General features: G+C 36.4%; 1 protein-coding gene across 1 annotated transcript in view; it reads right to left on the minus strand.

The window, feature by feature from the left end:
* Positions 1-12,599, minus strand: part of LOC145663017 (phospholipid-transporting ATPase ABCA3-like) — a 373,059-nt gene that overhangs the window by 322,263 nt on the left and 38,197 nt on the right. The window contains exon 4 of the mRNA XM_081729148.1: positions 4,916-5,255. Coding sequence (XP_081585274.1) covers positions 4,916-5,255 — 340 coding nt within the window. The remainder of the gene's footprint in view (positions 1-4,915; positions 5,256-12,599) is intronic.

Below are 12,599 nucleotides of genomic sequence, written 5' to 3' on the forward strand. Positions count from 1 at the left end.
TGGCTGTTCTTGAATGACTCACAAGGCTAACTGTGCCTGTGAGTCCATTTATGCCGTTCCTGAATTGGAATATTTAAGGTTCGTATTCCAACAAGAAGATGCATCATGATTCTTTTTGAAGCACATAACATACGAATACAGATATCTTATCGCTCTTCTTAAAGTTTTTATTCTGCTTATTTCTGTTACCTTTACCAGGATTTTTCGCATCCTCCGTTTGTTGATTGTTTTCTGCCTTCATTATTTCGCATCCTTCATTTTTGCCTTCATTATTTTACCTGAAACTATCTATTTCACATGGCATTTTGCTCGAACATATTTTAATCAAAGTTTGCAATTTGATTTGCTAATTTGGATTGGTCGGTATGAGGAGGTTGTGAGGGTGGATTTTGATTTTGGTAGGGATTTGGGTTTGAAACTTGAGGTTGGCTAGAAGTTGACTGTGATGGGGAAACGTTCTGCAGTGACGGTACAGGGGATACACGTTGTGAGTACTGCTCTTGCGAATAATTAGGTACAGGTTGAGGATTATGCACAGTAGAAATCTGATGCTGCGTGTGAGTTGGGATTGAAGAATTAATTGCAGTACCAAAGGAAGAACTACATCCTGCAAGTACATCAGTAAAATTTCCATTTTCCTTTCAAATGCCCACGATTACAGTAAGGCTAAATGATGAAATAAAACATGAAAAAAAAAAAACGGTTTGTCTGTAATGTGACTTGATATCTTGTTAAATGTGGCATGTTAAAATATAATCGGGAGCCTGCTTCTGCCATATTACCTTCGGTGTCTATGTACGCATTCTTCCCAGAACCAGTTGTCGGCATAAACACATGCCAACGAAACGAATCAATTTATACCGTTCTAAAGAATTGTTATGAGAATGCAGAAATCTTTCAGAACAACACGGATACTCTTATTTTACACTATGCATTATTATAATACAATAACACACTGCACTGATAATATTAATGAAAAAAATTAGTTTTGTCTGATTTTGTTAATAAAAGTAGCATCCCGTGGAAATTCCTAAAGAAATGTCTGTCGAATAGATGTCGACGCTTCTACCGTGTAACGGTATTGTCTTTTTAGGGTAGAGGTAAAGATAGTATAGGGGGGCATGTACTTTATCTCCAACTTTCTACTAAAGCAGTTTTCTCTTGTATGCAATAATAATAAATATTACAAATAAAGTATAAGTTCCTCTAAATAAATTGGTGATTTTGTATTGAATTTGTAGGATCCAACGAGAATGAGGCTAATGGAGTTAGGAACTAAGACAGTTGCTGTCAAGGTGTAGGTAAGTGTTTCTAAATGATAAGGTGACTTAGAGTATAAGACAGATTCATTTCAGTGACCGGGAGTCTTAGAGAGGGAGATAAGATACTTTCAATGATCAAGCGAGAGTGAGGAATGATAAAGCAGTGGAGACTGATGCCATTTGCGGTGTTCCGTCTCCTTTTATCCAGAAACTTTGGTCACGGTTTGAATTTACGTACCGGTAACTTGGCGATGGTTGACGTCTTTTACATGACTGTCGTTTGAAGTGTGTTTACAGCCAGTACTTTGCTGTAATAATATATATATATATATATATATATATATATATATATATATATATATATATATATATATATTGCACCCTGATAATGAAATGCAAGTTACCACAATTATAGATAATGCTATTCTACAACAGAAAAATATGAACCTGAAGAATATTCACTGTTACCATCCATAGAAACTACAGTGTTGCCAGAAAAACAATCTCCCTAAAATTTAAGTTAAGGCAGCGAGTAGAGGAACAAACACAACTGCATTTGTTTACGTATCGTATTGTTTGGGTTTTCGGTGAACTACTTTTTAAATAATAGTTGTATTTAGTTTGTAATAAACAAAATAGTTTTAATATACATTGATTTAGGAGAAATTCAGTCTGTCCTACAGTAACAGTAATATTATCTTCTAGTTATATGTTTTTCCTGGGTGTTGCAGGTGCTTCTCATATTTTGTCCTTATACTTTCCTTATTTCCATCAAAAACGACGAGAGATTTTCCGTCATTTGTACCAACGTATGCAATATATTGCTAACATTTCTTTGAACTAGCTGGACGCTGCCGTACAGCACGATGCAAGAGATGTCCACCATTAACTATGTGGGATACACCCTGTTTTGCGGCACTGCTTGTTGTTTTCTGTGTCGAAGTTCAGGATGAAGCGAATATTATCGATTATTTTGTACCTTTTCTCATTAGACCTCCTTCATCAAATAAGGAAGGAGGATACAGAGAGTTCATATTTGAAGATTTCAGACAACTGTTTTTCAGAGCTAACTGTGCATACCATGCACTGCAGAAGCATGTGTAGTTTGGATTTACACAGACTGCTTCATTATTCACAGTCATTGGTCATGTTAAGATGCTCAAAAACTTCACACCTGACTTGCGTTTCAGATGAATTTCACTGAATTGCTTTTTCTCAATCTTCTTGATCACAGCAAATATAACTTGTAATAATGGTTTATCACAATTTACATTTCCATCAGCTAGCAAATCAGTAGATATTGATGTAGGTTGGGATGATCTTTCGAATGGTTTATGTTCTCGGAGCCAGTTGATCAAACAGAGACATGTACGGCGTCACGAGTTTGACGAGACTCTCGCAAGTCAAAGTGTTGTTCGGAGGAGGCAGATATAACATCAGTGGATCACTCCACAGTTCCATTATTCTTGAATACGCAGGCATGAAATGAACCTATGTAGTAATAGTTGAAGCAAAATTCTTCGTCCCCAGCTGAGGCTACCACTACTTTTCATAGCTGTCATTTAAACCCGTTCAATTGTCAGGTCACTCCAAATTCCGCACCACAACATCTCACTTTGTCTAACTATGAAGTAGCATTGTTTTACAAACTTCGGGAATTCTTGTTTCAGTAAAATAGATTCTAGTTAGCAAGATCATTAGCTGAATTGATGATAATGATGATGTAGTGTTCTGCCTGAATGCAAGTTTTTGACCCGAAGGTCCTAAGGCAAAGTAAACCCATGGTTGTTTGCCATTGCCTTTCACAGGACGATGATTACTAAGAGAATAAGTGTGCGCTATTAAAAAGATAATCAACATTACAATCTCTTGGATAAAGTCTCAACTTGGTAATTGGATAGACTTTCTGAGTAAAAAAGAATTAACGAATGCTTGCGGATACATGTTAATTTCTTCCCACTATTCCTACATTCAAGGAGTATATATATATATATATATATATTACCCAAATTATCCTCCGTTCTCCAAAGAAGCTAATATTTAGGTTTATAGAGGTTATTGAAGCATTTGCAAATACCTACCCACTGTTAACTTCAGTCAAAAATTTGTGGATGCAGAGGTGAAAATCTTACAATAAGGATCAACAGGGAATTTAATGCACTATATGAATCTTCAAAATCCCAGCTTTTAGAACATATTAATATTAGGGTGTAGCCAATAATTTTGTACATTTTTTTTATATTTCTTCTCCCTACAATGTTGTAATAAAAATTCCAAAACTCAATTTTTCACTTCTGTTATGAGATTTTTTTAGAATTTCCCTTTTCTCTCTTTAGGGAAAATGTAATTTTCTTTCATTTTCTTACAATAAGAATAACTAATTCAATATCTTTTCAACTAGGTATGGTTCATATGTCTACTGCGTTCACAACCTGTATTATAGTCAGTTAAATGTTGCTAGGTCTCCACGAAAACTTTCTGGCGTTGGAAATAGGCTATCCAATATGGCAACCATATTGAGCAAACCCAACGCGGAATTTTTTGAGATTGTCTCTGAGTTACTGATAGTGTATCATGATCATTTTAGGAAAGGTTTCGGCTTGTTTTTTTAAATGTCCGGGTTTTGCCCTTATTTTTTGGTCTAATTGCACTGAACTACAGGGAATCAGACCATTAATCTATCGCTGTTATTGTAGGGTAAAACTCAGTTTACACGTTCGAACTTTCCATGTTTGAAGAGTGTTGTTATCCTTTGTTCGCCACCTATTACCTCACTTCTGTAGCGTTGTGGTCGTTACCATTATACGTCTCGAAGACACATGTTACGACCCTTTGAGAGGACTGACTACAGAACAGCCTGTTTTGATTATTTGTCAAGTAGTTAGTTTTGTTGTCCGCATGCATCATTCCTCTCATGTTGTCAAAAATATTTTATCTACTTGAGAAAAGTGGTTGTATATATATATAAAATATGAACTCTTTAAGTTTTACGTCCCATGGTTATGGCGGTTACGCTAAAGGTGACGGTGATAATGAGAGATGAGTGAAATGGTGGAATGAAGAAAGTGGGAGGAAACGGGAGAACACCGAGAAAGCCCACGAGCCAGGTGTTTGTCCACCACAAAGTTCACACGGCGCGATCTGGGATCGAACCAGGGACCCCAAGCACCGGAGATGAACGCTCTACCATTGAGCCACCGCGCCCCCTTGGATGTATATATAATTTACGTTTTCTAAGTTGCTGATCTCATATGAAGAGTGAAGCGCATAACAAGTTATATCTACTATTTCTCTGAAGAAAAGTAACTTATTGGAACAATGCACTTTCAGGAAATTCTTCTTTGTGTAGCTTTAGTATCTTGTGCAGAAAATGTTATATCTTTCAATTTATATAACAAATAAATTGTGTGTTTGATTTAAGAAAAGAGTTACATCCAAAAATTATTTACTTCATATTAAGTTGTATTCTCTTTTATGCTATCATTATGATTCTTAATGTTTACTCTGTTTGTTAATGCAATTGTTAAAGATGCGTTAACTAATAACTATATAAAATATTAATTTCATTCTAATATTATGTTTATATAGCCTGGATAAAGCAAAAAAGAAACATGCAAATCTATAAGTATTTGTTATGTTAATCCTTAACTCACCTGAATCCATGTTCTTCAGAAAATCATTGCTGATTGGGGGATAATTATCTCCAATTTTTTCGTGAAATTGATTTAATTTCTTATTTACTGTTCTCTTCGCCGTGTTGGAGCTTCCACCGCCTCCTGTTTCAGTCAGCAAGTAATATACGGAAACATAAACTACCAGTATAACAATTATTTGCGAAAAAAACATACACCACTGTCGTTTGTATAGTATATAATTTTTCCAAAATAGCAATAACAGTCGTTTGCCAACGTTTATCGGCCTTTTCTCATCAAGCTGCGCAGGTTTACTCCTATCGTATGATTCTTCTCTTTTATATTGGTTATCGACTACCACCTACGGGAAAAAAAGTTAAAATAAATACTAAGTCATTTGAGATTTAAAAAAATATCTTATTGTCCCACAGATATAAATACTTTTGATGTGTTATCCTTCTGATCGTTTACAAAAACAGTTAGAATCTGTGGAAGGTCAGATGAGAATAAACGTTCAAGTCCGTCTAGTTCACAGAAAGCGCATATCACTATTATCAGATTCATTTAGTCATGTATGTATTTTCTTCTGGTACATAAGTAAATGAATCAGATTATATACAGGGTGTTTCAAAACAACACCGACGAGGCTTGAGAGGTGATTCCTGACACCAAGAGAAGATAAAAAGTATAGACCAACTTGGGTACACAAATGTTACCTTTCGGAGTTATAGGCTGCCGAAAACATGAAAAAATGAACTTTAAAAATCCATAGCTCCAAAACTATGGGACCTACCGTAGTCGGGTCAAGACTTTACTTAGGAACTAATATGTGCTCTAACCAAAAATAAATGTTTCAGAATAATAAGGTACTCACGCAACAATTTTTGTACAGACAGTTTGGTTACGGTTATATAACCTGAAGTACAGACCTCTATAAATTAGTTGCGGAAATACTGCAGGATTCTGAAGCATGTATTTTTAGATAGAGCACATATTAGTTCCTTAGTAAAGTCTTGACCCGACTATGGTAGAACCCATAGTTTTGGAACTATGGACCTATGGAGCTATGGAATAGAGGGTGACTGACCGGAGAGAAGTATATTCTGAAAAACTAAAGTTGTTTTTGTTTTAATACTGAAATAGTGAATGAAATATGCATTAAAAGCAAAGAACTGAGCATAGTGGCGGAGATTTTGCAGGGGTGGTTCACGACGTAACCGTATAGTTAAGTAAAATGAGGAAATTTTCTTACATTGTCTGAGATGTACAGAAGTAATGAAAGCAATTGGTGTTTGAAAAAAAAAGTGATGGGTGGGTGATGTTGGAATAAATGTCTATTGACCGTTTTTGCAAGAAACATGCCACATATTTCGTTCTTATATCCTTAGAGCTCTTAATGTTTGAACAGAACCAGCTGTTGAACATTAAGATAGAGGAAGGAAATAAGTGGATGCAAAAGATACTTTTCCTTGTATGCTTAGGAAAAGAGTGGGTTATGAAATGCAGTATTGCTATATTTAAATGAGAAGTTACGTACATGAAGGGAAGAGGGGTAAAAGGGCTGGGAGGTAAGAGCGGAATAAAGTAACTGCCAGGGCTGAGAGAATGCCGGACTGTAAGTTATAAGTGTATGCAGGATAGCAAGGATATGATGAGCGTTTAATGTACCGCCGGGAAAATATGTTGCACTGGAGAAAGTTTGTGTGTGAAGTAGGATGCCTACCTAACAGGAGATATATCATATAAAGCATCACTCCATGGCAGAACGAGGGACAAAGTCGGCAGTTTTGCCAGTATATAACAACTACACAAAAAGAATTATATTTTTTAAAAAATAACGTAAAATGTAATTGGTAGTTGTGTTTTGAAGTGATGTGTGGTCTGGTCCTATTTAGAAATGCTCAGAAAGCGTTTATACTTACATTCAAATTCAGGAACTGGAGTGGTAGGTGGGATGTAGATTTTCAAATGGGTCTTGGCTTTAGCTGTTGGCTAACCATCAATATCTAAGAGATATTTATCTGCTGAGATATTCGAAATCACGTTGTAAGGTCCCTTATAAAGGCGGAATAATGGATTACAAGTCTTAGGTTTGGTTGAAGTTCTAGGTCAATAACTAAATTGTCAGGAAAGAACTGTGTCGGATTTTTAGCCTAATGCGGTTTTTGAGATCGGTGAAAACTTGATGTTTTCTGAAGTCAACTAGATTTCTCATTTTTAAAATGCAAGTAGGCGATCATTGGTGTTCAAAGTTTCCTCTTTGACATGCAACAAACTGTCTAATTCTAAGGTACAATGAACGCCGTAGAGGAGAAAATGAGGAGATAAACCTATAGAGGTTAATGGTGATTTATTAAGGACCGCGGTTGCATGAGCAAGGAAGCGAGGCCAAAATCTCTGTTTCTCCTGGCACAAGAATTTAAGGCTGTATTGCAGGAAACCTAATCTTTGTTCAACAGTGAATAATGAACGATGTTGATAGGGTAGGCTGTATTTAAGTGTTATGTTGAGAGATTTAAGGAAGTTTAAGGATGCGGTGATCCGATGTGAGCTCTGGAGATCTAAGTGGATGGTGTGAGGAGTATTATATAGAAGAATGATATGGTTGGTGATGAAATTGATAGAGTTTTCAGAGTTCGAAGTGGTGATGTGACGAGTTATGGTGAATCCTGTGCAATGATATGTAACTGCATAAAATCACTGAAATCCCTCTGAATCACTGGGTATTAACTTGCCTGCTAGGTCCAAGGAAAAAGTCTCAAATAGGCCAGATTGGGGAAAGCGGTGAACGGTTGGGTTGTTAGCATGTAACTGCGTTTGAAGATAGCACAGCCTTATCATGACTTGAGTTTTGAGCTAGCAAGATTTTAGTCTCGGAAAGAAGTACTTATATCTTAGCATCCAATACATATTAATGAAGCCAATATGAGCTATTGAGTCATTATATTCATCAAATAAGGCCGGCTTGAGACTGTCGAGTACGCAGACCAGTAAGCAAGCGAGAGTTAGGTACTCGATAAAGTTTTTTGTAAAGTATGCCTTTTTGAATGACGTATTGTTTGTGAAGACGTTGGTATGAAGGACGTGTCTCGTCTCGTTTGTTTAGAGTGTCGATGATTTTGGAGAAAAAATTATCCTCGCCCTGTAGGCGGGTTAAGTCAAAATTGTTGTCTATAGTCAGGAGTACAAAATCAGCCACAATTCAATTGTTCATATCTATTATTTTTTGAGTCAGAGGAACAGGATGCCGACTGAGGTAATCAGCGACTGGATTGAGATGAGACTTTGTGTGATTTATAGTAAATTGAAATGTATTGTTTTAGCTTAACCATCTCAAAATTTTTGGTTGAGGGAACAATTGTTTCTCTAACAGCCAAAAGGGAGATGTTGTCAGTTACAAGGGTAAAATGATGGCCTAGTAAATATTTTTCTAACTTCCGTAAAAACGAGTAAACTGCGTATAATTCTTGATGACAAATCGGGAGAGAGGAAACACTCTTGGGATGTCTTGAGGAGATATAACAGACAGGTTTTACAATGTTAGTAGTAAGGTTTTTTTTGTAACTATATCGCCCCGACGCCTTCTGAGAACGAATCTGTCATTAAAATATGGTGTTTGTTTTGTGTAATATATAAGGCAAGAACGGCGGGAGTAATGAGAAGTTTTTGCATTTCTTCAAATGCTTGAATGCGCTCATGAGTCCAAACGAGCTTTTTTGGGGCAAGAACGATGGAAAAGTTTTTGAAGACACGCCTAAAGAAATTTGCACTGGAAAGGAATTAAACGAAAAAAGTACGGCGTATTGATGGCCACTGAAATTCAATTTGAGAAAGGTAGTGCGGGAAAGATGTACCGGAGATGATGAAAGACCATTCAGAACTGTGTGAAGCCTAAAACTATGAACAGGAGGATCTAAATGGTCGGCTGGGAAGAGGCTCACTTCAGCTCCAGAATCGAGGCAAAACAAAATATCCTTGTTCATGCAACGGGGTTGCACGTATGGTAATTTGCCTTTAAAATGCAATGGTAGTTGATGTTAATCTGGGGAAGAGGAAGGGGATGAAGTGGGAGAGGAAGAGCTGAGCATGAGGAAGCTAAAACGCTCTCGCGCTAATTTTTGAGTTTTTTTTTTTTGTTTAATGTTATGACTATTGGTGGAAGTTGGGGTAGGAGAGGAGGGAAGCTGGGGAAGTGAGGAAGGAGGAGGGGAGGATACTGAAAAAAATGATGATAGAATGGATATGGTGGTATGGGTGTGGCCGGGTATTGATTTGTATAGACATTTCGGGTTTGTGAACGCGTATGATTAAAACGCTTGTTTTTACTTTTATGAAAGAATTTGTTGTTAGCTTCTTGTTGGTTCTGACGGGGTTCAGGGGCTGAGATGTGGATTCAGAATGACAGGAGGAAACACAGTGACAGCAACGAAAATGGTGGGGAAACAATGAGTACATGAGCTAGAACATGGAGAAATTGGAGTAGTGGGATGGGAATGTTGGAGAAGAGGGGGAATTAGGCGAAACTGATTGTGGAGAACCAGAAGTGTTGTTGTGGCCATGGACGGGACTGGGAAATCGAGGACGGGTGGGAGCGAAATGAACAGAGATAGGTTGGGAATTTCAACGGGTTTTAAGATGAAGCTGCAATTTCGAACCTTGATACAGTTAGGTCTTGGATGGCGCTGGTAGTCGGATCGTCTGAGGGGTGGCGTGAAAGTGAAGCGTCCGTTTGTCGCTTTTTGGCCATGAGCTGTGTGCGCTCCAAGGTTGTAATCTCGTCTATAAATGTAGGATAATCACCTATGGTGCGAGTGAAAAAGCAACGAATGTTTTCAGGCGTCATATTCGATACACGTTCCAAAACAAAACTCTTGAAAATCAAATTGTGTGTAGGACTGATAAGCAATAAATCAAATTAGTTGACCAGGGAAGGGTTAAGAGACTTTGGAAGGCAAACCAAAGGTGAGCAGACTCGGAAGTGACTTTTCAAAATTTTGATGCATTTTGAGTTGTTCCAGTGAAATCTTCAAAATTTTTGTAAAAATAAACTCGCGTCTTGTTCCTTGGACGCACATGTCGGAGATTAGAAACACCTGCCATGGTGTTTGTGTTTTGAGACTGCGGCGTGTGTAAAGGAATAAAAAGAAGAATGCCTACTGATTGTTGGCATGACAAGAGAATGAGGGAAGCGCTAATGACCACAATGGAGATATCAAAAAAAGCCTCACACATGTGAAAATGGAGCACAAAACATCATTTCCTTGTGTGTGTCCATAAAATCATGTGTTCCTTTCACACAGCGTCAAGTCATGTAATAATATAAGGCACAAAGCATACTCAAAGTCCATAGAGTCCACCTATGATCGTCAGCGCTGAACATCTTGAAGGTCCAGAGAAGGTTTTAGTAACCAAACGATACGCTGCGAGTAATAACTGACTGTTCGGATGACGAACGAATGATTGAATTAAAATGACTGTTCAGAATTGCCAGTAATTATATTAGTTCGTAAATTATTTTAAAGTACACTAAAAGAAAATATGTTTTTTTTTCTTTTTTGTCAAAATAGTCACTTAGAAAGTGTTTATGTAATATGTTTTGATTATTTTGGAAATTCCATTTGCACACTCGTTTCTGACAACAAGGTCATGGGACTTGTTTTTCGTTTTAATTGTGTTCTTGGATCATTTTTAAAGTTAATCTCAGAATTCACGTGAATATAACAATTCTTTAACTTTTTCATCACGTATGCCATTGGAACATAATAATACTAATAGGATAGTCAGTGATAAACCTACATGATTTTTGCCACAATAAATTTCACAGGTGAACATGAACGACAAGCAATACAAGACGTTCCTTAAAAATATTATTACAGAAATTATTATCATCAGTGCAAATCTGTTTTCAACATTTGGGAGGGGGGTAAAACTGTTCCCATATTTTTTAAGCGATGTTCAAAATATTTATGAAGTTGAAAAACAATGCCGTGGTGGATCCGGGTAGCAGAGTTGTCTTCAACATTGAGAGGCGTTCAGTTTTGCGGCTTATTCGTCGGGGGGGATGAGACTCATATCACGGTAGATGAATCTGATTTCTGAAATGAACCTGTTGTGTATTATATATATATCAGGCGATTCTAAAATCTTAATGCATGCATATTTATAATTGGTATGTTAGGTTAAAAATACATTTCAAATCGGATTATTGGGTGGACACTCCCTGAGTTCCAAGATTGAGGAACATGTCCGCTCTATCCCCCCTGGATTTGAACCAATGAGTATGGCAATAATAGAAGAAGGTACTTTTTAATGCAATTATTCGTGTAGATAGAGAGTGCAGTGTAACCATTCGCAACAACGCTTAGTGCTCAGAGCATTGGAATCATTCAATGAAACAAATTTACTCATTGTACATTTCTCATGTACTGCATAGTATAAATTACTCTCTTACTGGTAACAATAATTTGTATGGACCAAAGTCGTAGCTATTACTTGCAAAAATACACATACTGTATACCTCTTTATTACTCAAAAGATATCGAGGGTATATGTTGTGTACACATTATTATCTATTCATTTAATTATTTACTATGTAAATACATTCAATCTATATAAATAAATATTTTTACTTATATTGTACATAATGAAACTCAGTAAAAATATGCAGAACAGTAAAGAATATGTTGATTTAAAAATAATTAGTTAGTTTAATATAATATGTATACAAATATATGTCACCAATGTGTAAGTTGAAATGCACTTAAGAAAAAGACTTCATTAACAAGAATCAATATTTTAATCCTCCAGTACGTTTAAGATCTTTAATAGTGCAATTCTGATTAGTAACATTGAATAGTAATTGCAAAATTATATAGTAATTATAAAATTCTAATAGCCAACTGCGCATTTATTTCTGCAATGCAACTGTTAAAACGTATGTTCACATTTTCTGTACATAAAGGACAGTATTATTTGCAGTGTATCGTAAAAATATTTAACTTACAAGGGACATCACCCAATTGTCCGGCTCCGATTTCAATGAAATTTTTATTGCTGATAGCGGACATGTATTCGTTACTTGTGATGACAGAAATTTTTGCCATGGTGCATGTTTTCTATTTTTTAATAAGTTTTTAAAGTTGTGATGTGGTTAATAGAGATTACTGCAGAAGTCCCTTACTACCCTTTGTAACCGAAGTGTTAATGAAAGAACAACCATGTAGATACGTATAGGGCATAGGGGGAAGTCGTATGGTACATATGACCTTGACGACAGCCATCTTGAAATCCGCCATTTTGAATTAAGTCTTTAAAATGGGAATAGGGTAATATGATACATAATTTCGGGCTAGAATTTAATCAGGGAGACAATGGTGAAGTTAGTTTTAAGATTCTCCCATTTGGAGAAAAGTTACAGGCATATTAATTGTTTATACTTACAATGTGCGTAAGTCCCTTACCTCCGCTTCTAATCCGCGTATTAATGATAATAAGTGGATAAAGGTTTCGGTAATACATATTATGTCTAGAGGGAAGTGATACGATAAGGGTATCATTGACAGCAGCCATCTTGAAATCCGCCATTTTGAATTAAAGTGAAGTTTTGAAAAATGGAAACCATAGCATGTGGCACCTAATTTCAATAGTAAATTTTCCCCGAAAGACAATGGTATGCTTATTTTTGTTCTATAGTTAACTAGTATGA

Source organism: Thermobia domestica, chromosome 10, assembly GCF_964235325.1.
Source record: "Thermobia domestica chromosome 10, izTheDome1.hap1.1, whole genome shotgun sequence".
Lineage (NCBI taxonomy): Eukaryota > Metazoa > Arthropoda > Insecta > Zygentoma > Lepismatidae > Thermobia > Thermobia domestica.